This window comes from Heterocephalus glaber, unplaced genomic scaffold, assembly GCF_053883595.1.
Source record: "Heterocephalus glaber isolate CG9 unplaced genomic scaffold, H.glaber_assembly_v1.0 deba00001532, whole genome shotgun sequence".
Classification (NCBI taxonomy): Eukaryota; Metazoa; Chordata; class Mammalia; order Rodentia; family Bathyergidae; genus Heterocephalus; species Heterocephalus glaber.
This window is the reverse complement of record NW_028258330.1, coordinates 31856936-31882371: the sequence shown is the minus strand read 5'-3', so window position 1 is coordinate 31882371 and position 25436 is coordinate 31856936. Positions and strand designations below refer to the sequence as shown.

At 38.8% G+C, this 25436-nt stretch overlaps 1 protein-coding gene across 17 annotated transcripts in view; it reads left to right on the top strand.

Annotated features, from left to right (window-relative positions):
• The window catches only part of Zhx3 (zinc fingers and homeoboxes 3), a 158418-nt gene that overhangs the window by 123439 nt on the left and 9543 nt on the right, over positions 1-25436 (top strand). For 8 of the 17 annotated variants that reach the window (XM_004874036.4, XM_021251573.2, XM_087188998.1 and 5 more), the window contains 2 exons: positions 9523-9608; positions 17854-20854. In XM_004874036.4, coding sequence (XP_004874093.2) covers positions 17995-20854 — 2860 coding nt within the window. In that variant the 5' untranslated portion in view covers positions 9523-9608; positions 17854-17994. Of the gene's footprint in view, positions 1-5916; positions 6023-9522; positions 9609-17853; positions 20855-25436 lie in introns of all 17 variants that reach the window. The other 9 variants (XM_087189003.1, XM_087188999.1, XM_087189002.1 and 6 more) reach the window with 2 other exon arrangements.

Sequence of the window (25436 nt, the reverse complement as noted above, 5' to 3'; positions counted from 1 at the left end):
AAAAAAAATCAATAAAGCTGATTGTAATATTAAAAATGGAAGGTGGGAAAATGGAAAAATAAAAGAAGTAAAATTTGAAAAAGAAAAGGAGGATAAGGAAGAAGACAGAAAAGTGAAATAAAGAATCTGCTGGGCATGGTAGCACATGCCTGTAATCCCAGCACTGGGGAGGCTGAGGCAGGAGGATTACTATTTGAGGTTATACTGGGCTACATAGCAAGACCCTGCCTCAAAAACAAACAAACAAGAGTCCAATTGAATAAAAGAAAGTAGAATTTGGTAAAAGTAACAGAAAAAGACAAGAAAAATAAGAATAGTAAAACAGTAAAAGAAAAGGGAAAAAGAAAGAAAAAGAAAAGAAAAAAAACAAGAAACATGAGTCCAAAAAACTCTTCCATGTATTTGGTTGAGTGGTTTCCTTCCAGGGCCAGTAGTATTGGAATCTACCAGGTACTGGGGAAGGATAATGAGTCATAATAAGGGCCTACTTTGTTTCCATACCCACTGGGGGGGGGGGTGTGTGCCTGCCCCCTCAGTCCTGCTCTACCTTCCTGCTGGGTGGGGTCAGTCAATAGTATGGTTTCACCCTAGAGTCATATTCATTGGGCAAGCAGTGTCTGTGCCCTTCTGTGTCCCCAAGTCACTGCTGTCTCTACCTACCTCCACGGCCTGTGGACTTGTGAGGTACCTCCTTGTTCCAGAGGCCCTTCTGTCTGTATACCCTGGGTTGTGGTAGTATGGTAACAGTCCAAGCTAAGGTGCATCCCTGACCACATTGGCAGATGGGGAAATCAGACAGACCACTGAGCTCTGTGTAGGATGTGGGCAGTGAGGGAGAGAGCCAAGCGGTCCACTGGATTTAATGCCAGCACTATCAAACCCAGCACCCTCAGAAAACTGCATGTGACTGGCCTGGCTTCTCACCACAGAGGCGGAAGCTGCTTCAACTTCTCAGGGGTCTGTGACTAACCCATCTCCTCTTCTTAATTGCCTCCTGTGTCTCCCATCCAGTCACTGTAGTAGGGTGGCCCCAGAAATGTGTTGTTCTGTGACTTCTGATTTCCAGAGTTGTTCAGTCTTGAACAGTTAACCCAAGTTGCTATAGTGAATTTCTTCTCCACCTCTAGTTCGCCGTGCAGATGGAGTCACTTTCAGAGTAAAACCCTACAGTTTTGCAGTTTACAGTAACCATGGGCTTTTCTTGGGGCTAGCGCCCCATTGCTCCTCCCTTGTGCCGCTGGCCCTCAGTTTACCTTGTGTGTGCAGAGAGAGGTCCCCCTCCCCAGAAGCCAGAGATTGGATTCCAGACTTCTTTGTTCTTTCCTCTGCATTTTCTTCTATTTCTCTCTGGAGTTTTAGTTTTCCTGTTGGCTCCTTCTTAATCTCTTCTTCCTTTTCTCTTTACTAAATTGTTGTTTTCAAGGTGTCTGGATTCCAGGTCCTGGAGAGGCTATGATATGCTGCTGGTCTTCACCCCACCATTTTTCTCCTCTCATTTTTCTAGAGATATTTTGGTGTATATATACACAAGCACACACATAGTTTTTCATTTTTCACTTTGCTTAAAAAACATATATACATATAAAATACATACAATATATATGTACACACAAAGGTATATCAAGATATTTTGAAGGTTAATCCATAGCAATATAAAAATTACAACCTCATTCTTTCTTACAAGTGCATATTATTCCATTGTATGGACATGCCATAATTGATTTGACTGTTTCTTGTTGGTGGATGATTAGATTATTTCCAAACATTGGCTATTACAATGCTGATAGTGGGTTATCTCACATTATTTCACAAATATACAAGTTTATCTGCAGGCTACACTTTTAGAATCAGAATTATTAAAATCGGTAAGCATTTGCTATTTTGTTAGCTACTGTTAAAAGAGTTTTCAGTAGAGATTTTACCAATTTTCACTTCTCCAAGCTGTGGATGAGAGTGCCTATTTCTGAAATCCCTTGCCAAATCAACATCAGATGTTTCAAACTTTTCCCAAGTAAGTGAAAGAAAGAGAAAGAGATGCAGAGTAGTTTTAATTTGTGTTCTCTTACTGTGAGAGAAATCTAGCATTTATGTGTAAGATCTTGCTAGACTTTGTAATGAGGCCACTGAAGAAAGTCATCAATGTAGACTAAACCTGGAAAGAGGATGAGGAACATCAAATTCACAGAGGTGACCCAGAGAGTTCCTTTTTAAAATAAATTTTCTTGAGAGATTTCAGCAAGCTCACCAGCAGGCAAGCTATTTAACCTGTAACTATCTGGCCCATAGTGGAAAAATTCAGTTAAAACAAATGTAGTTTCAGATGTAAAACCGCATCCAGAACAAGCCATTTTTATGTTGCTTTTTCAAATTCTTAGTTTTAAATTTAATAATTTCCTTTTGTATTTGGAACAACATTTAGAGAGCAAGTATATCTTAAAGTAACTTTGAAAGGAGCTGTCTCATACCTCCAAGGGTATAGTTTTCTGACCACTTGCCCTCTTGTGTTGTACTAGGTTTGCTCCCAGCTTCCCCAACCCCACTCCTCTTCATACAGCTCCATCCCACTTTCAGTATTTTCTCTGTGGTTGTAAGCAAGTGTTGGCAAAGACCAGAGTCTTTTCACTGGGAACATTAGCATTGCACTGCTTCTGTGCTCATTAGCAGTCTGAGCCATTAATTCCCTGAAGCACTTGTGACCAAACCAGATCAATCTGGTATTTCCCCTAGAAAGGGACTTTTCATTCTTGACAGTTAAGATTTGCTTTTTTCATGAGCTTACCAGGTTCAAATCTATATTGGATGACAGCAACGCCAACTTCCTAGTTGCTTAATTTAAAAATATCAGAGTCATTCTTGATCCTATAGATATAATGTTTACACTCTCCATCTGGTCCTTTAGGAAATCTTGTTAGCTCTACTTTCAAAATGTATTCGGAATACAGAATCCTCATTATCCCCATCTCTACCATCTTGATGCAAATGTCTGTCATCTGCCTGGACTGCTGCCATAACCTGATGGATTTCCTTTTGTCCACTAGCTTTTCCTATAGTCTGTTCTCAGCACAGCCACTGGAGCCTTGTTGTAGAATGTAGTTGGATACTATCAGCCCTCTGCTCAAAATACACCCTTGGCACTGCCTGTCTCAGAGAAACTTAAATCATCACAGTGATTTCCTCCTCCCACCTCTTTGACCTTGTCTCTTACTGCCTTCTCTCCACTACTCACTCAGCCCTACTGGCCTATTTGCTTTTATTTGAACATACCAGGCACTTTTCCATCTCAAAATCCTAGCACCAGCTGGTGCCTCTGCCTGGAATGTACTTCTCCACGTAACCAGATGGCTTACTTCCACACTTCTAAGTCTCTGCTCCAGTGTCACATTCTCAGCAAGGCTTCTCCTAACTATATCTAAAATTTTGATCTCATCCTCTCTCCCTACTCGCCACACTACCACTATAGGTCTCTCCTTTATTTTTCTTCCTTGCACTTTTGCTATCTAATATTATTTCATTTACTTACTTTTCTTGTTTTTTCCCCTCTCCTCCCCTTCTCTCCCCTTCTTTTCTCTCTCTTCTCCTCTAGCTAGAATGTAAATTCCTGGAAAGGAGAGATTTTTATCTCTCCTTTGTTGTCGTCCCCATATTCTAGTACTGGGACTAGTACAGATGTTTACTACATTTGTTAAAATAAACTTTCTTTACTCTGTAACACTTGTCCTTCAAATTCTGCCAAACCTAAACTGAAACAAACAGGTGTTGTGGTACTGGTGATGTGATTTAAATTTAAGAGCACTGAACCATATTTGGGGAGGGATTCTCACATTATAAATAATCTGGTATCATTTGAGTAGCAGTGTTTATGAAAAATTAAAGTGATACAAGAAATGCCATACAGATTATATCTAGAGAATTAGATTTATATTTAGGTGCTACTGTGGAGAGGATGAGAGTCAAATAAGAGCAGATTCCAAGGAGATCAGAGTGCAGGGACTGAGGATGATCATTGGGGAAAAAGAAGGCTGAGGAAACATTATTCCTTCTTTCAAATGTTGAAAAAGGTGTCATCTCAGAACACCTGGAATCATATCTTCATTCTCCTCCACCTCATCAAAAGCAGATCCAGTTTTTATGGAATTTAAACATTAACAGGGGACCCTCCTAAGAAAAATATAAAGAATATGAACAGAAAATTATGAAAATATATAAAAAGTTAGGTATAAGCATTGAAGGTGCCTGTGTAAATGAGGATCCCTGAAGCTCCATCTGCATTGGCTGGACAGTAAATCCACCATATCCAGACTTAATATGCCAGTAAAACTGCACTACTTGTAGTTCGCCATATTTTCTCTTCTCTCTTTGGCTTTGTATAAATACTCTTTGTCTAGAATACTCTTTTCCCAACTTATCTGCTTGGTAGTTTCTACTCATATTTCAAGCTCTAATTCAAAGATTGCCACCTCATTGAGGCCTTACCACATGTTTCCAAGAAGACTTCTGTGTTTGATAAGTCTTTTTCTGTGGCCCCACTGGATCTGTGCATGTTTCTGCTGCAACATAAGGCTTATTATTTGATTTTTGTTGGTGTTTGGTCTAGTTTCCTTTATACTGTGTATCAGTCAGGATGGGCTGCAGTAATAAGCAACTTCAAAAACCTCAGTGACTTAAGGCAACAGAGCTCATTTCTTGTCCACATGGGGCGTCAGCTATTATTCTTTTTATTTGTGGTGCTGAGAATCAAACCCAGGGTCTCAAGCATGCTAGACAAGAATTCTACCACTAAGATACACCTCTAGCTTCTTGTTCTTCCCTTTGGCTACAGGTAAATAGAGAATTCATCATCCAGAATGTTGCCAGTTTCCAGGCCACAGAGGAAATAGCAAAACAAAGCACATAACTTTTTCCTAAAACTTTCCCCTTGAGGTAACATACTTGCTCACATTTCACTGGTTATACTTAACTTCAGGTAGATAGGGATAACAGTGTGTCCAGAAAGAGAGCAAGCCCAGAGTACTGGTGAATAGCTTAGTAACCACAACAGATTATTCACTTCTTGAGTCCAGAGATGAAATAAATTTAGCAAATACCATACAACCTTTGGGAAAGTAATTTTTTGTGTGTACTTACTACAAGCACTATTTGTTAATCATTCTTTCAGTGTCAGTAGATTTAGTTGTCTGTCTCTGAAGATAGATTTTCAAGTATGGACTATTCTAACCACCTGGTACAGATACTTTCAAGGTAATTTATACAAAATGGGTAGTTGAAATATATAGTCTAAAGTCTTTTAATTCTGAAGCCTCTCTATTTTACTTTTATTAGCATGAAAAAGAATAAATTAGTGTTGGGGCCGGGGATTTAGCTCAGTGGTTTCACCGCCTGCTGTTCAAGCACAAGGACCCGAGTTCGATCTCTGGTACCAAAAAAAAAGAAAAGAATAAATTAGTATTCATTTTAGAGGTGATAACATCAGACTGGAGTAGGCTCTTTCTGATGGTACCTTGACAGAAACAAGAATTAGGGGAAAAATAGTAGAGAGTGCTAGCCCTGAGCCTTCAGCAGAGTGATGATTACTAAATGCAGAAGGTAAAGTATCCAGAGGGCAAAACTAGGCCAGCTATGAGGTTGACTTGCTTTACATTTGAGAATTTGGGATTGGAAATAGACTCAAACTCTTTGCAACTCTTTTCTTTATTTTCTATAGAACTCTGACTCCTCTAAGCAGCGTATCTGCTACACTGCCAAGGTCCTGCCTACACACATTCCTGAAGAGGGATGGTTTCCTCTGTGTGTGTGTGTGTGTGTGTGTGTGTGTGTATTTTAAGGTACTGGGGATTGAACCCAGAGCCTTTGCACTGAGCTATATCCCCAGCTGTCTTAATTTAATTTAATGTTATATTTTATTTTATTTATTTTCAGACAGGCTCTCACCAAGTCACTTAGTGCCCAGGTGATGTCAAACTTGTTACCATTCTGCTTTAGCCTCCCAGAGTGCTGGAATTACTGGCATGCACCACCATCCCAGGTTCTATGTGTTCTTTTTGTTGTATAACCCTACTGACTAATCTTGGTCCAATCACTCAGCCCCATTGTTAGAGTTCTCTATTCAAGCATGAGTAAGTAATATAGCCTCTCCTCTGACGGTGTAAAAATATTACAAATATTATGGATGCACCCTAAGACAATAATATTAAGTGAAAAAATCAGACACACAAGCTCAGATATCACATGGTTTCTCTTATATGAGAAACACAAAATATAAATAAAGAGCAAAATAAAACTAGATAATAGGAACTAGGGAGACAGCTCTTCTATAAATAGGAAGGGGAGCAGGAGATGGAGGGAGGGCCAAAGGTAGGAAGGGAAGGGGTAAAAAGCATTAGGCTATGGCATATACATGTGCCGGCCCCATGAGGAATATGATCATTATGTACTAGCAACATGTACTAATAAAAAATAAATTTTCAAATAAAATTATAAATATTAAGGAACATAATATCCCGAGAGCCTAAAAAAAGTAAAGAAAAATGACACTGGAATAATTCAGCTTGTAAAACCTTTAAGCCCTCCATAAGAAGGAAATACAGAAATAATTAAAAGGAATGCATTTATTGTTTAGTAGACATTTAGGGGGTATGCGGCCTACAAGAGAACATAGAATTTAGAGTCAGAAGAATACCTGGCTCTGTCATGTATCTGCTGCGTGACTAGTCGTATCATCTCTCCTTTGTTGCTTAGTATCTCCTCAGTGCTAAACAGGGGAAGGGGCAGTAATAACAAATTCATGAAGTTGTGGATCAAGAGCAGCATGGAAGTGCTTTGCAGGTTATGATTCACTTTCAGTAATGTAATTAAAGTGAATTTAGTTTTCTGGTTGGTCATGGAAGTTTCCCAGAAAGCCAGTTGATTTATTTATGGTTCACTTGGACAACTTGGGTGACTGCTTTTGGTTGTCAGAGTCAATGTTAATGTGTTTTAAGGAGAAAAAAAGAAGCATTTAAAATAAAACATGTTTTAAAAATATAAATTTAAGCTTCATTTATGATACAAGCTTTCTTCTGTAAGTCTGAGATTTTTATTTTTTATGAAAATGTGAAAAATGCATAGAAGTAGAATGAATTAACTATATGAATCCAAATCCAACTTGAATAATTCTAAATTCATGGTCATATTTGTTTCACTTATTTCCATCCATTTTTCCACCAGAAAATAATTTTTGTTGAGTTTTTCCCCCCTCTAGTAATTCTATGTGAAAAATTATTATACCCATAAAGCACTTCAGTATGTCTCACTGACCAATTAGACCTTTTGTTTGTAACATAACCAAAACACTTAATCCCACATAGCGATATTAACAGTAACTTCTTAATGTCATTTAATGCCCAGTTGTGGTAGATGGGCTCCAAAACATGGCCACCATCAATCCCGTACCTCCCTGTATAGGACTTTAGCCCCTCTCATGAAGAAATGGAGTCTAACCTCTTCTTAAATCAGAACTGGGATTGTAATTTATGTTGTAATTTGTAACTTGTTCTGACAAAAAGTCAGAAGTAACACTGCCAGTTCCCAGCCAGTCTTTAAAAAGATTGGCAGCTTTTGCTGCTTCTCTAGGATGTCATTCATTGAGTAAAAAGTCTGATTATTCTTGACCACCACGCTGTGAGAAACCCCAATTTTCCATATAAAAAGAGAGTGAATCTGAGCTTGTGTGGTGTAGTACACACCTGTAATCCCAACACTTGGGAGGCTGAGGCAGGCTGAGGAAGGATCACAAGATCAAGGCCAGCCTGGGCTGCGTATGAAGTTCAGAGATAGCCTGGACCATATAATAAGACCTTGTCTTTAAAAACAAGCAAACAAACAAAATATCCTGATACAGGCCCAGTCTATCTCAACCATTTCAGCTGAGTTGTCCGACATGTAAGTGAAAGAAGCTACCTTGAACATTCTAGCTCCAGGAGGTACCACAAAGAACAGAAGAATTTCCTGTCTGAGACAAGATACACATTGTTCTTCTTTAAAACACTAAATTTCATCGCTTCTCAGCCTTTTGGCTAAGATCAAGTGTAAAACACTAAACTTTGAGTATCTTTTTTTAAAAACAAAAACAAAAATGGCAGGGGGCTGAAATACCAGTGTATGTTCATTTTTTCCCTGATTGCCCCCCAAATGGCTTTTTTGCTGTTGATTTGTTAGCGTTGGGATGCAAATAAGGCATGGCCTATGTTTTCAAATGAAACTTTTATTTATATCACACATAGCATTTGCTCTTACATCCTCAGCACAATTTTATACCCTTGTTAAATTTGCCTTTTATTTTTTGTTTTGTTTTGTTTGGGTTTTAAGACAAGGTCTTGCTATATAGTTCAGTCTGGCCTCCCAGAGTGCTGGAATTACTGGCATACACTACCATGCCAGGTTCTATGTGTTCTTTTTGTTGTATATTCCTACTGGTAATCTTGGTCCAATCACTCAACCCTATTGTTAGAGTTCTCTATTCAAGCATGAGTAAGTAATGAACTCACCATGTGGCTCAGGTTGGCCTTGAATTTACAGTGATCCTCCTGCCTCAGCCTCCTGAGTGCTGGGATTATAGACATGCACCGTCATGCCCAGTTTTGTTTGCTATTTTTTTTTTTTTGGTACCGGGGATCGAACTCGGATCCTCCCACTTGCAAGGCAAGCGGCGGAACCACTGAGCTAAATCCCCGGCCCCTTGTTTGCTATTTTTAATCTACCAAATTTAACAATATTATCTTGAATAGATCATGAAATCCAGGAGTTAAAAATTTTATTTATCTGTTAGTTAACCAGATGGGCTAGTAAAAATTTAACACTTTGTTAAATTCTTGAATTTTTTCACATTAGTATGAGAAATTTTGTCCTTTTTCTCAGTATTATTAATTAAGAGACCAAGGATAGGCCAAACTGATGTGGAACCTTGGAATTGTGATCTGAGTTACAAATGTTACCTAAGCTATTGGAGATGTTAACAGTCAGGTGGTAAGATGGGCTGCTTTTAACTCTTCTAGGCTGTCAGTGAGCTGCCTAAAGGTAAAGACTCTTTTGTATTAGTATTTACCAATATACAGAGGCCTAGTTTACAAGTTAGTGGGACTGGAATGAAATACATTTGAATCAAAGACTGAAAATCAGTGAAGCATAGATTTTCCTGACTGGTCTGTGAAATGTGAATATAGACTTTACTCCTTTGTTTTCAAGTTCTGGTCCCACCTCCTTTGTAAAATGTCAGTAAAATATTTTTTTTCTCTAAACGTGAGATGTAATGATTGAAAGAACTAAAATAGAACTGAATATAAAATTTCATGGCAATAAGAAATATAAGAGCAATTACATACTTAAGAGATTGCTGTCATAGTTTTTATTAAATATTGTTCAAGATACAATCTAAAGTTGTTTTATCATTACTTGCATTTCAATGATTTCTAACCTTTGATATGTGATAGTAATGAAAAATCTTTCATTATCTCAGATGTGACCAGAATTTCATCTTTTCTTTTTCAGTTGAGGAAACTGTGAGTAAGCACATTGGAAATTCTCAAGCTTCATTGTTTGTCTCCATTTGGATTTGACTGTTAGCTTATAATTAGGTCAGTTACCCTTTTTATCACATTATTGTCATTGGGGAATTGAGGGCTAAATTAATCCAATATCTGTTGTCAATGGTGGTAGTGGTTGATGTTTGTTCAGTCTGAGTGGCCATGTTAGGCTCCCAACATAAAAAGGCACTCAGTGATGCAAATGTTATGTCATTTCAGTTGAGGCCATTGGTTATTTCTTCTTGTTCTCTAGTGACATTTATTTTCCTAAGAAGCAAATGGCAAAATTTCTTTTTTCAATGTGCTTTGTACAAATTGGTATGTTTTCTAATAAAAGTAGATAATTTTTATCTGGATGTTACTGTATTCACCTTAGCTCTTTGTGTAGATGTATTGAATTTAGTTTAGGTGTTGAAATGAATATGCTAAATACAGTAGAGAATGAATATTTACTGTATTTTTGAAGACCTAATTGCTTGATTGAGAAGGAAACTTCTCTAAGGAAGAGTTAGATTATGTGCTTCATACTGATTTACAGGAAAAAATACAAGGAGCAGTAAATCAGAGCAAGTCACACTTCAGAAGTCTTTTGAAATAGACCCATTGATTTTGTGGGGAGTTTATGGCAGTAGTTTACAGTGCCAGTCACTGCCACTGTGACTTGACTCATGCCAGCAAGTCTTGGAGATACTCATTCTATAACTCAGACCCCAGCCTGAATTCTAAAATAGTTGCCATGATTTCATAGGAGAACCTGCTGATTTTTACCACATCTGGCATAAGCACAACTTTTTGACATTTCTGGTGACCAACTGAATGAAGGTTTACTAATTTTTTCAGATAAATAGTATAAATTCACAAAAATTCTATTTTTAGGATGTTTGTAACTACAGCTATTTTTCAGTGTAAAATTTTCACGTTTTGTAGGCATTCTCCCTCAGTCAAATTGTGCCTTCATGGATTTCAGGGTATCAGGGGCCTTTGACCAAGGAATGATCAAATTCATACTTGTATTAAAGTTGATATATGAAAACAGTGAGGGTTCAGATTTCCTCTACTGGCCTAGTATAGGCAAATTTATTGCATGTATGCATGTGTGCATGCCAATCTGTCTTTGTCTGTCTGTGGGACTCTCTTTCTCTCTCTGCTGGAGATTGAACCCAGGGAGTGCTGAGCTGTATTCCCAGCCTTTTTCTGTTTTGAGACAGGCTCTCCCTAAGTTGCTTAGGCTGGCCTCAAACTTAAGATTCTCCCACTTGAGCCTCTCAAGCAGCTGGATTATAGGCATGCATCACTTTACCCAGTATGGCATTTATTGTTGTAGTACTTCAATAAGATAAGGTTGTCAAATAGATGATAAGGTACTGATACCAATTAGGGTCTGCATTTAACAAAACTTTGGTATCTGAGGGGGCTATCAGGACTATTCTCCCTGATTCACACACTGTTTATGTCACACTGAAGCTGCTCAACACTACATCAATACTCAATACTACACATGCTGGCTACCTGGCTTGCAGGGTATACTGATCACAAGGACTAATAAATTTATTTATTTATTTATATTTTTTGAGGTCCTATACCTAGGTGCTTTACACTGAATTACATCTCCAGCCCCCCATAAAACAATTCTTAACAAGTTTTAAAAGACTTAAAACATACCTAATATCTTTTCTGACCTCAGAAATGAAACTACAAATCAATAGCAAAAGAAAAACTGGAAAATTTGCAAATATGCAAAAATTAATAACAATCTTGAACAACCAATGAGTCAAAGAAGGAACTACAACATAAATTAGAAAATATCTTGAGACAAATGAAAACAAAAATACAACCTAACAACATTATAGTATATAGTGAAAGCAGTACTAAGAAGGAAGTTTGTAGTTATAAATTCCTACATTACAGTTTTAATGCCTTCATTAAAAAAGAAGAAAAAAGATCTCAAAACTCGACTTTACCCTGTAAGGAACTAGAAAAAGGATAATGAACTAGACCCAAAAGAAAAATGAGTTAAACTTGAAGCTAACAGAAGCAAAGAAGTAATAAAAATTAGAGCATAAATAAGTTAAAGAGAAGAAAAAAATAATGGAACTAAGAGTTAGTTTTTAGAAACAATCAACAAAGTTGATAAATTCTTTGCTAGATTAAGGAAAAAGAGAAAAGACTCAACCAAAATTAGAAACAAGAGAGATATTTTGGGGGCTAATGCCACAGAAATAAAAAGGACTGTGAGAGACTACTATAGAGTAATTAGCCATCAAATGGCCTAATAGAAACAAATTCCTGGAAATATGTAACCTGTCCAGATTGAATCACAGAGAAATTTTTAAAAAATGAACAGACCCATAATTATAAGTGGATTGAATCAGTAATCAAAACTTCCCCTAAACCGGGCATGTTGGTGCATGCCTGTAATCCCAGCACTCAGGAGGCTGAGGTAGGAGGATTGCCACTAGTTCAAGGCCAGTCTGGATTACATAATGAGTTTAAGACCAGCCTGGACTACACAGAGAGACCCTGTCTTTAAAAGGGGGGGGGGGAGAGGGGGAAAGGAAGGAAAGAACAAAATAACTTCCCCCCAAAAGAGAACCCAGGGCCAGATGGCTTCCCTGAAGAATCCTACTAAACATTTTAAAAAAGTAATGCCAAGCCTCAAACCTTCTGAAAAAAAATGAAAAGAGAACACTTCCAAATTCATTTTATGAGGTCAGCATTACCTAATACCAAAATTAGATAGACACTATGAAAAAGAAAACTATAGACTAAATCCTTGATAACTATTGACACAAAAATTCCTAGCAAAATACTGGGAAACTACAATTCAACAGCACATTAAAGGGGATATATATATATATATATATATATATATATATATATATATATATGTAACAAAGAGGGATTTATTCCAGAATGCAAAGATGGTTCAACACATGAAAACTAATAATGTGTTATGCCATATTAACAGAATTAAGGACAGAAATCACATGGTCATCTAAATTGATATAGAAAAAGCATTTGATAAAATTCATGATAAAAAATGCTCTACAAACTTGGAAAACACCTTAGTATAATGAAGGGCGTGTATGAAAAGCCCACAGCTAATGTCTACTCAACAATGAAAAAAACAGAAGCTTTTTTTCTAAGATGAAGGTCAAGGCAAGGTCTTTCTATTTAACATTCTACTATACTAGAAGTCTCAATAAAAGCAGTTAGGCAAGAAAAAGAAATAAAAGGCATTAAAGTAGGAAAGGAAAATTATTTCTCTTCAGAGATGACATAATTTTATACGTAAAAAGCCTTAATTTTTTTTTAGAATAAATGAGTTCAGCAAAATTGCAGGATACAAAATCAGCACAAAAGAATTAGTTGCATTTCTATACAATAATAATGAACAATCCAAAAAGGAAATTAATTTAAAAATCCCATCTGTAACAACAAAAAAGAACAAAATATTAACAAACTTAACCAAGAGGCAAAGAACTTATACACTTAAAGCTACAAAGCATTCCTCAATAAAATTAGAGAAGACACAAATAAATTGACAATGCTGTGTTCATGGATTGGAAGATTCATATTATTCAAATGTCCACCCTACCCAAAGATATCTAGAAATTCAGTGCAATACCTATCCAAATCTTGGATGTGAGGGCGAACTGGCTGCGATAATCTGTCACCCCATTGACTGCCAGGACTGATTCAGCTGATTGGCTGGCTAAGCCAGTGTCCTCTTCCTCCCTCACTGCTCTTTGACTGTCCCTCCCCAAGCTGCGGGGAGGAAAAGGAAAAGGACGATCACACAAGTAGCTGCACTTCCCTGCTAGAATCTCCAAAATCTCACTGACATTTTTTTCATTGAAATAGAAAAAAAAATCCTAAAATTCTTAAGGAATCTCAAAGGATTTTGAATAGCTCAAAAATCTTGAGAAGGAAAAACAAAGCTAGTGACTTAACACTTAGTGATTTTGGAAAATATTACAAACATACAGTAATCAAACAGTGATACTGGCACAAAGACAGACATATAAGCCAATAAAACAGTATAGACCCAGAAATAAGTCAAATGATTTATATATACAGTCAAATGATCTTCAACAGAAGTTGCCAAGACTATACAATAGTGAAAACATAGTTCCCTTCAAAAATAGTATTGGGAAAACTAGATATCCACACACAGAAGAATCAAACAATACTCATTTTGTTTTGTTTTTTGTTACCGGGGATCGAACTCGGGTCCTTGCGCGAGTTCGATCCCCGGTAACAAAAAACGAAACAAAACAAAAAAACTATACTCTTTAACTTACATGATACCAAAAAATTAATTCAAATCAATTAAAGACCAAATGGGAGACCCAAAACTACAAAATTCCTAGGAGAAAATATAGGAGGGAAACTTTATGTCACTGGATTTGGTAATGATTTTTTGAATATGATACCAAAAACACAGATAACAAAAGCAAAAATAATCTGGCCCTTTCTCTGAATCTCTTTTGGTAGCACAAAAACCTTACATTTGAATCAGCTTGCCTTACTTGGGCTTAACTTAGAAAAAAAAAAACCCTATCTCAGATAAACTCAAATTTACCTCAGTGTGTAGTATTGTTAAAAATAGCCACTGATAAGCATCTAGGTAGTAAGTATATGGTGTTCATGTTAAAATTTTTAAAATTTTGTTGTATATTTAAATTTTTTCCTAATGCTGGGAAAATACCACTCCAGGGGGGCATGAAACACCCTTATTCCAATAATTTTATGGTAACTCAGAAAGCTTAATATGTGGAATGGTTGAGGTTGCCTGCTCTGGAGCCAGACTATGAGGGTTCTTATTCAGCCTCTGCTACTTCCTATGTACCTTTCAGATAGTTACTATACTTCTCTGAGCCTTATCTTTCTTGACTATAAAATGAGATTCTTGGTTTTGTTGTGAGAATGAAATGAGAGGTTATGTATAAAAACACTTCTCAAATTGTTGGTAAATGATTGCTGTTGCTGTCACTTCCCTTACTACTATTTTGTAATTAATGGCTTCTCCCCTCCAAGAATGGCTAGAATTGTTACCCTCCTTTATCATTTATTTGAATAATAATTTGGGTCTAATTGGAGACAATTTTGAATGACATTGGAACTATTTCCAAAAATCAAATCTGTCTTCATTTTGTCCACTTCTCAGCCTTAGTAAATGAAACACCAGAAACACAATTTATTTACCCTTTCCTCAGTAAAGCTCAGTCCCCATCACAAATAGCACTTCTGGCCTTGGTTCTTGCACCATGGAGGCCGAGTCCAGCACTTAACCTACCTCCTGAGTGCTTCTGGCTGCCTGGGCTTCTGGACAGCTGATCCTCTCTTCCTTTCAGCCCTGGCAACCACCAATCTACTTTCTGTCTCTATAGATTTTCCACTTCTAGACAAATCATACAATGTGTGACATTTTATATCTGCTTTCTTTCACTTAGCATAATGTTTTCAGGTTCACCTATGTTATAGCTCATATCAAAACCTCATTCCTTTTTTATAGCTGAATGATATTTCATTTATGGATATATCACAGTCTGTTTATTCATTCACCAACTGATAGGCATTTGGTTTGTTTCCACTTTTGACTGTTATTATAACAATACTATAAATATTTGCCCACAAGTTCTTGTGTGGACATGTTTTCACTTCTCTTGTATATGTGCCTAAGCCAACTCTATATTGAACTTTCTGAGGAATAGTCAGACTGTTTTTCCGAAATGGTCACATCATTTTTGTGTGAGAACTCCAATTTCTTCACATTCTCCCCTGCACTTATTATCTGTCATTATTATTGTAGCCCTCCTGGTGAGTATAAAGCAGTATCTCATTTTTGCTTTATTTTGTTCTGTGTGTAGTGGTACTGGGGATTCAATCCAGGCTCTCATACATGCTGGCAGGTACTCTACCACTGAGCTATATCCCCAGCCCTTTTTAATTTTTATTTTGAGACAGGGTCTTACTGAGTTGCCCAGCCTGGCTTCAGACTCCCAATCCTCCTGCCTCAGCCTCCCAAATTGCTTGGATTACAGGTGTGCACCACTGCGCCCTGCTACTTCATTGTGGTTTTGATTTACATTGTATTTCTCTACTAGTGTTGTTGAACATTTTTAAATGTGCTTATTGATCACTTATATATCTTCTTTGGAAAGGTCTGTCTAAATTCTTTACTCATTTTTAATTGAACTAGTCATCTTTTTATTTCTGAGTTGTAGGAAGTCTATATATTCTAGATACATCTTATTATATTCACAGTTTTCAAAGCTTTTTGCTTTCTCAGTGGTCTTTGAAATAGTTTTAAATTTTGATGAAGTCCAATTTACTTATTTTTTCTTTTGTCACTTTTGCTTTCAGATATTGTATTTGCAGTCTGCCATGACTTGTCTAAAAATCTGACTTGCTCAGTAGGGGCAACATAACTATTATTATTAGTTTTCCTTATTTGAAGTTATAAAGCACTTGATTCAAATGCTTGCCAATTATATATAATATAAAAGAATTTAGAAATTGTACTTGGAGTTGATAAATCCATGTGTGTGGATTCACCTCAGGAAATAATTTGATAGAAAAAATATGCTATATTTTCAGAGTTGTACATTTATCTGTGACCCATGAGATTAAGGCATTGGGAGCCTATGCAAGAGAAAAGTTCTGAATTAATCCACTGTGTACATTACTATGCAATTATGAAGCTATATAGTGAAAATGTTTATGATATGTTTAGTGAGAAAAGAAATTATATGTTCTTTTATAATTGAATATATAAAATATGTGAACTAGAGGAAGGGTAAGTGCCTATAGTCATAGGTAGTTTTATTTTCTTACATTTCATTTAATATTAATATTTTATTTTCACAATTAAAAAATTAAGTTAAAATATATGTGCATGACATTTGGTGGCAGAAATAGTGATAAGTAGTTAGATCAGAGGATATATCAATATCTGTATATCTCACTACAACTTTTTTTAATAGTGATTATTTAAACATCATCATAACCATTGTGATCATCAGGATTAGGTTTAGGAACAACAAAATAGGACTGAGCATGCGGCACATACCTGTAATCCTAGAACTCTGGAGACTGAAACAGAAAGATCAAGAGTTGGAGGCCAGCCCGGAATACCTACTGAGACCCTGTCTCAAACCAAAAACAAAATGCAACAACAAGAAATTGTTGTGTTTGTCTACTAGGAATTTTAATAGAGCTATTTTAATTTTCTGTACATTTTTATATCAAGTCCAAACACTAATTATAATTTGATTTTAATTTAGAATTGCTGTTATCTTAGTCATTCTAGCGATACAATTTTCTAAGACAAAAAGTAATGATTATGGTGATATGTTAGTAGTGAGGATCATAGAAGCACTTTTCTCATGGTATCTCATGAAATAATTATTACAGTTATTTTACATATAAGTAAATCAGTCTTCCAGCTTTTGAAGTAAATTTCAAACAGATCAAAGATTTAATAGGTTTTTTAAAGAAGGATCAGTAAAGGCACTCAAAGAAAAAAATAAACAGTAAAAAAGTAGCCACAATGCAAGGTCATGTGTAGTATGCACATCCAAGGTATGGCCCCAGTCTGAGTTGTTGAGCCACAAACTGGGTCTGTGGATATCCTGACCCTCTGATGTTTGGCTTCATCACAGTGATATTGGTCCTTGGCACAGTCAGTAACTCCGAGGCGATCCCTTCCCAGAAGCCTGGGGTGGTAGGACAGCAGTCAGGGAAAGGCCACACAGAGACCCAGCTCTTACATAATCAGCCAGTGTACCACCCAACCCTCCCCCGCATTCTCACACTGCTGCTAACTTGGTTTTGGGGCCTGGCTTAAGGGACAGAGGCGTCATCATGATCTTATATGTGGGAAGGCTATGAAAAGAAAACCCTTGTTGGCCCAAATATTTAAACAAGAATTACACTGGATCTTTTGTTCTCACTCTGACATGGTCAGAATTAATTTAAGGTCCAAAAGAGGGTGTTTTTGTTTCTGTCTTTAAAGCTGAGTTACTTAATGCAGGCAGATGGGGGGACAACAACAAAAAAACATTGCTTAAGTCTGTCAAGTGGTATTGGAACATCCCCAGGTCATTTTTCAGAGCACTACTTTGTTAGTAACTGAGGGGCACCTGATTCAGATACCACAACCAAGCTGCTGATGAGATTGTGAGAAGATTTAGATGATAGAGGGCAAGCAGTGGGTATCTCTGTGGATCTTAGAAACAGAGCTTAAGAGATCTTAATCATGTTTTTTTTTCTTTCTTATCTACTTTAATAGGAAAAATCTGTTTTCTGAAAATTACTGAAAAAGCTGCCCGTAGAAGCTGTTTCTTGCATGCTTGTGGAATAGCTGGAATCTATACTGTAAGGCTTGTGATGGGACAAGCTGTCACCTGCTGATCACCCAGAGTGACTCACCATGGCCAGCAAGAGGAAATCTACCACCCCATGCATGATCCCAGTGAAAACTGTGGTGCTACAGAATGCCAGTGTGGAGGCCCAACCTGCTGAGGCCTTGCCTGAAGGACCCCAGCAGGATCTGCCCTCAGAAGCACCTGCCACCACTAGTGAGGCAGCCCAGAACTCCAGCAGCACTGATGGCTCTGCACTGGCCAATGGACATCGGAGCACTTTGGATGGCTATTTATACTCCTGTAAAGACTGTGATTTCAGATCCCAGGATATGACCCAATTTGTGGGACATATGAACTCAGAGCACATGGACTTTAATAAAGACCCAACTTTTATATGCACTGGGTGCAGTTTCCTGGCCAAAAACCCTGAAGGCCTTTCCTTGCACAATGCTAAGTGTCACTTGGGGGAAGCCAGCTTTGTTTGGAATGTGGTCAAGGCAGACAATCATGTAGTGGTGGGGCAGAGTGTGCCCGAGAGCACCAGCACTCCTGACCTAGCCGTTGAGCCCAGCACTGAAGGAACTGATGGGCAGGCTGAAATCATCATTACTAAGACCCCAATCATGAAGATAATGAAAGGCAAAGCTGAAGCCAAAAAAATTCATATGCTCAAGGAGAATGTCCCTAGTCAGCCTATGGGTGAGGCCTTGCCAAAGCCATCTGGTGGAGAGACAGAAGTGAAAGAGGGAGACCATGCCTTTGTTAATGGGGCAGCTCCTGTCAGCCAGGCATCTGCCAGCTCTGCAAAGCCTCCCCATGCTGCCAATGGGCCGCTAAAAGGAGCAGTGCCAGTTTTGCCAGCTGGTATAGCACAGTTCCTCTCCCTCCAGCAGCAGCCCCCAGTGCATGCCCAGCACCATGCACACCAGCCCCTCCCCACATCCAAGTCCCTTCCCAAAGTGATGATCCCCTTGAGCAGCATCCCAACATACAATGCAGCTATGGATTCCAACAGCTTCCTGAAGAACTCCTTCCACAAGTTCCCCTACCCAACCAAAGCTGAGCTCTGCTACCTAACTGTGGTGACCAAGTATCCAGAAGAACAGCTTAAAATCTGGTTCACAGCCCAGAGGCTGAAACAGGGTATCAGCTGGTCTCCTGAGGAGATCGAGGATGCCCGGAAAAAGATGTTCAATACAGTCATTCAATCTGTACCTCAGCCTACAATCACAGTTCTGAACACACCTCTCGTTGCCAGTGCTGGCAATGTCCAGCATCTCATTCAGGCCGCTCTCCCAGGGCATGTTGTGGGACAGCCAGAGGGCACAGCAGGGGGACTCCTGGTCACTCAACCACTGATGGCCAATGGGTTGCAAGCACCAAACTCATCTCTGCCCCTGGCAGTTACATCTATCTCCAAGCAGCCATCTGTGACACCCATTAATACTGTGTGTTCAAATACAACATCGGCTGTGAAGGTGGTCAATGCAGCCCAGTCACTCCTCACTGCATGCCCCAGCATAACTTCCCAAGCCTTCCTTGATGCTAACATATACAAAAATAAGAAGTCTCATGAACAGCTGTCAGCTCTGAAAGGGAGCTTCTGTCGGAACCAGTTCCCAGGGCAGAGTGAAGTTGAGCATCTGACCAAAGTGACTGGGCTCAGTACCAGAGAGGTGCGGAAATGGTTCAGTGATCGGAGATACCACTGCCGGAACCTGAAGGGCTCCAGAGCTATGATGCCTGGAGAGTCTGGCTCCATCCTCATTGACTCTTTACCAGAGGTCCCCTTTTCCCCATTATCCAAGGCCCCTGAAGTGGCCTGTATCCCAACAGCAGCCTCGCTGGCAAGCCACCCTGCTGCCAAACGGCAATCCTGGCACCAGACGCCTGACTTCACACCAACCAAATACAAAGAAAGAGCCCCTGAGCAGCTCCGTGTGCTGGAGAGCAGCTTTGCACAAAACCCACTTCCTCTTGATGAGGAACTAGACCGTCTGAGAAGTGAAACCAAGATGACACGGAGAGAAATTGATAGCTGGTTTTCAGAGAGACGGAAAAAAGTGAATGCTGAGGAGACCAAGAAAGCTGATGAGAATGCCTCTCAGGAGGAAGAGGAGGCTGCTGAAGATGAGGGTGGAGAAGGAGAATTGGCCAGTGAGCTGAGAGTCACTGGTGAAAATGGCTCCCTAGAAATGCCTGTCAACCAGACTTCAGCAGAACGCAAGGTCAGCCCCATCAAAATTAACCTCAAGAACTTGCGGGTCACTGAAGCCAGTGGCAAGAATGACCTTCCAGGGCTGGGTGCCTGTGAGCCTGAGGATGATGGGTTGAACAAGCTGGTAGAGCAACCCCCAGGCAAAATGAGCTACAAAAAGACACCTCAGCAGCGACACTTGCTGCGGCAGCTCTTTGTCCAGACACAGTGGCCAAGCAACCAGGACTATGACTCTATCATGGCCCAGACAGGCCTGCCACGCCCAGAGGTGGTGCGCTGGTTTGGGGACAGCAGGTATGCCCTGAAGAATGGCCAGCTCAAGTGGTATGAAGACTACAAGCATGGCAACTTCCCACCAGGGCTACTGGTCATTGCCCCTGACAACCGGGAACTGCTGCAAGACTATTATATGACACACAAGATGCTGTATGAGGAGGACCTACAGAACCTCTGTGACAAGACCCAGATGAGTTCCCAGCAGGTCAAGCAATGGTTTGCTGAGAAAATGGGTGAGGAAACACGTGCTGTGGCAGACACAAGCAGTGAGGACCAGCACCCTGGTGCTGGAGAGCTTGTGGCAGTTCACAAAGGCCTGGGTGACACCTATTCAGAAGTGTCTGAAAATAGTGAGTCGTGTGAACTCAGTGCCCCTGAGGCCAGCTCAGAGCCCTTTGACACATCCAATTCCAAGACTGGACTTGAACTAGGTAAGGAGTACCTGGGAACCATTGCCTTCCTCTGTGGGTGAGGGGAGGATGCACTTCTCAAGTAGGCACTGAGTTTATTGCACAGGGGACATCTGCTGTCTCTAAGGTACCTGGTAGCAGCATTAATTGATTGCTTAAGAGGACAAACAGCAATAAAATCCAAGGCAGTCTAAAATAATAAAAGGTTGAGAGTGAGTTAGGATTTTGTTTGGTTCACTTTTTTAAAACCTGTACAAAGGAAAGAACATGGTGAACCTAAAGGCATCTAAGGTTTTCTAGTCACTGCTTAGCAATAGGAGAATAAATAAAACATCATGTAAGTCGGGCAAATCACCGTAACTGGGTAGGAGAGAGCAAAAGGACATCAGAGGAAATTCAACTCAAATTGGTCACCAAAGAAAAGAGAGCCTGTAATTATCTTTACACACAGGAAGTGTTTCTATCTAATGGTGAAAATCCTGTCTTAGGTTTCTTTTTTAACATATTATAGAATGCAAACCTTGAATTTTGTTCCTAAATTTCTCTGGTCATGATATTTTAGTACTGAAAAGTAAAATTTTAAGTATTGTTTAAGACATAGTTGTGAAGCTATAGATTATTCATATTATTGGATGATTTTCTGGATTCTTTATCCCTGAGTTCCCAGCTTCTCTCTCCCTTCATGAGAGGCCCCATCACAGGGAAGCCAGAAGCCCAAGTGAGAACCAGGAGAAAAGAGTGTTACAAAGCTAAAGGGATTGGCAGCTCCAAATGGCAACTAGGGAGCTGGGTTTGCTGTGGTGGAGGGGTGCTGGAGACATCCAGAAACGTGGAGGTTGGTCCCTGGAGACTGTGATATAAGTTGCTTCAGTGTGGAGCCTTGTATTTGACACCTCATTCCCAAGGCCAGGAATAGGATCCTGCCCCTCAGCCCCAGTTCCTTAACCCAAGCTGCTTTCTACTTAAAATTTGTAAAAAGAACAAAATTATTTTTCTTCCTTTGAATATTTTAATTGCATTACAACACAGTTTTGAAGCACAGATATGCTATTGTTTTTTTTACTCCTTTAAGGAAAAAGAGGCTTCCATGTCTGCTCATATTGGGGGAAGGGTGCCAGGGTTTCCATTTGTTTAGCATTTTTAGAAAGCCTATTCTTTTAATGTTCATATATTAAAGGAAACACCTGGTGGAGCCCAAGTCACTGGTTAGGAGATAAGGTGAACACACAGAGCAGCTAGCTCTTTGCTGGTACCTTCAATTCCAGCCTCTTCTGAGGAAAGACTAGAGGGAGATGCTGTCCTCCTCTGGGACCCAGACTCACAGAGTGCTTCCTGAAGGAGCTGGTGAAATAGTATGGAGTTGGAGCAGGACAAGAAGGAGCTTGCCTATGGTTGGTTTGAGCTTTTTCAATGCAAAGCAGGTTGTCTCTCCTCTTTGGAAGGCTTTGTCCAAGTTGGTTTAAGTGTCCAGCCCTATACTTCATTTGCCTACCAGTAGGCCAGGTGTCATGCTCAAAAGAGATGAAAATGTTTGAATAAGTCTGTTAAAAAGCTGACTTGGAGCCAGATGTAAGTGCACATGCCTGTAAATCCCAGCACTTGGGAGGCTGAGGCAGGAGGGTTGCTGAGAGTTGGCCAACCTGGGCAACATAGTGCGTTCAAGGTTAGCCTGAATTACATATTGGTAACAAGACCCTGTCTCAAAAAATAAAACATTACAAAAAAGCTGCCTGGTGAGAGTGATGTCATAGAAGATGGTAGAGCAGAGAATACCATCCCTGCATCAGAACAGCTATTGAGCTGACATAAGCTTTCTGAACCAAATATTTGTAAGTCTGGAGTTTAGTTGAACACTTGTAACACACAGAGGAGCTTGATGGGAGCGGCTTGCACATCTTGGTGATGTTCTGTTTCACATAGCATCATCACCTCTTCCATCTCTGCTGCTGGCAGCCATGGCGACTATGGCCCAGGTTCCTGGTGAGGCTTATTGTTGCCAGGCTGGGAAATAATGACTTTGTCTTCCAAAAGTCAAGTTTTGTGTTTTGATTGCTGAACACTATATTTCCTCACTGAGGAACCAGAATAGAGGCTGTTACTGTTCCAGCCCCCATGGGCTGAAACAATTTCCTAGCTACAGGGGATTTAATGAGATAGTGCCTTTAAAAAAGTACCCCCCCTTTTGGTGAGCCAGACATTTAAGGAAATCTTAGGTTACCAAAGAGATCACAGAAACTTCAGTGACACCCCCCCCATACAAGTAATACACATTTTGCAAAAATAGGTTGGAAAAGTCACAAAACCCTCCACAAGCAAAAATTAGCAAAGCTGGAGGCCAAGATAATTATATTTTAAGTCACGACGTGTAGTATTCAAAATGTCCACTTCTTAACAAAAAAATTAAAATACAAAGAAATAGGAAAGTATGGCTTGTTCATAGGGAGAAAAAGAATTTGACAGACACCTTCATTGAGGAAGTCCAGACATTGGAATTATTAGTCAAAAATGTTAAATCAACTGTCTTAAATATATTCAGTGAGCTAAGGGAAATTATCAACAAAGGCCTAAAGGAAATAAGGGCGACTACACATGATGGAATTGAGAATGTCAGTAAAGAGATAGAAATTTTTAAGTGGAACTAAACCCTAGAGCTAAAAAGTACAGTTACTAAAATGAAAAATTTACAAAAGGGGGTTAAGCAACAAATTTGAGCGAGGAGAAGAAAGGATCAATGAATTTGAAGATGATTTAAGTTAGCCAAACGATCAGGAAAAAAAGGAAAATGAACAGAGCCTAAGAGACCTGCGAGAAAGAGTCATAAAGAATATTTAAAGAAAGGATGAGCTGGGCATGATCACACACGCCTATAATCCCAGCCCTCTTGGAGGCTGAAGCAGGAGGATTGCAAGTTTGAGACCAGCCTGGGCAACTTAGCAACTTAGACCCTGTTTCAAAATAAAACATAACAAGGGGTTGGAAATATAGCTCAGTGTGAAGGTTCTGGGTTGAATCCCCAGTACGCCCCCTGCCAAAGAAGAGGCAGAAAACTTTTTAAATCTTGTGAAAGACATGAATGTACAAATCCAAAAAGTTCAGTGAACTTCAAGCAGGATAAATTCAAAGAGATCCACTAAGACTCATATTAAAATTGTCAAAACCCAAAGACAAAGATAATTTTGAAAGTAACAGTAGGAAACCAGCTCATTACACATAAGGGAGCCTCAATAAGCTTAATAGTTGATTGCTTATAAGAAACCTTGGAGACCTGAAGGCAGTGAAAGGACACATCTAGGGTCCTGAAAGGACCAAAAAACAAAACAAAACAAAACAAAAAACCCCCAAAAAACAACTTCAAAAATCTACCAACCAAGATTTCTTTATCTGACAAAAATGTCCTTCAGAGTTCGATCCCCAGTACTAAAAAAAAAAAAGTCCTTCAAAGATAAAAAGGGAAATTAAGGCATTTTCAGATGAATAGAAGCTACAGGAGTTCATTACCAGTAGATCTGCCCTACTAAAAGTGCTACCAAGAGTCCTGTAAGCTGAAATGAAAGGATAGTAAAGTCAGAAGAAAACAATAACACTGATAAATTTATAGGTAAATATAAAAGCCAGTGTCATTGCATTATATTTGTAACTTTTCTTTTTCCAATGTAGTTCGTGAAATAAATTGCATTAAAAATTATAAATCTATGCTAGTGGCGTACAGTGCAATAAGATGTAATCTGTGTAAATAACAAAGCAATAACAAAAAGGGAGATATATAGAAGCAGTATTTGTATAATATTGAAACAAAATTGGTATTAGAATAGATTATTTTAAATTTAAGATATTAATTGTAATCCCCAAGTTAATCTCAAAGAAAATAACTAATATATGTGTGTGTTATATACATATATATGTACATAGAAAGGAGGCAATCAAATCTGGTACATTGTAAGCAAGGAGATATTTTTTAAAAATTTTAATAGTACATATTTACAGTATATAATGATTACATTCCTTTTGGGAGTTGGTATATATATGTAACACATCTTAATTCTTTTTTTCATCCCCATCTTCCCCCCTTCCCCCTGTCCTCCATTTCTTTTCTTTCTTTCTTTTTTTTTTTTTTTTGTACTGGGAATTGGACTGAGGACCTTGCACCTGAGAGGCAGGTGCAGTGCCACTGAGCTAAATTCCCAGCTCTTGTCCTCCATTTCTTGACCCCCTTCCCTTTTGCAAAAGAGCTATCTCTCTTTTTGCTATTATCTATCCTTTATTTTGCTTTTTATTTTGTGTTTCTCATATAAGAGAAACCATGCGATATTTAAGCTTATGTTTGATTTATTTCACTTAACGTGGTAGTCTAAAGGAGCATCCATTTCCCTATAGATGACTCAAGTTTATTCTTTATTGCAGAGTAGTATTCCATTGAGTGTAAATACCACATTTCTTTATTCATTCATCTGTTGATGTACATACAGACTACTTCCAAGATTTAACTGTTAAATCTTGTGCTGCTATAAAATGAATATGCATGATCACTGTAGTATGATGTCTTTAACTCTTTGGGGAAGATACTAGAAGGGGAATAGCTGGGTTAAATGGAATTTCTAGTTTT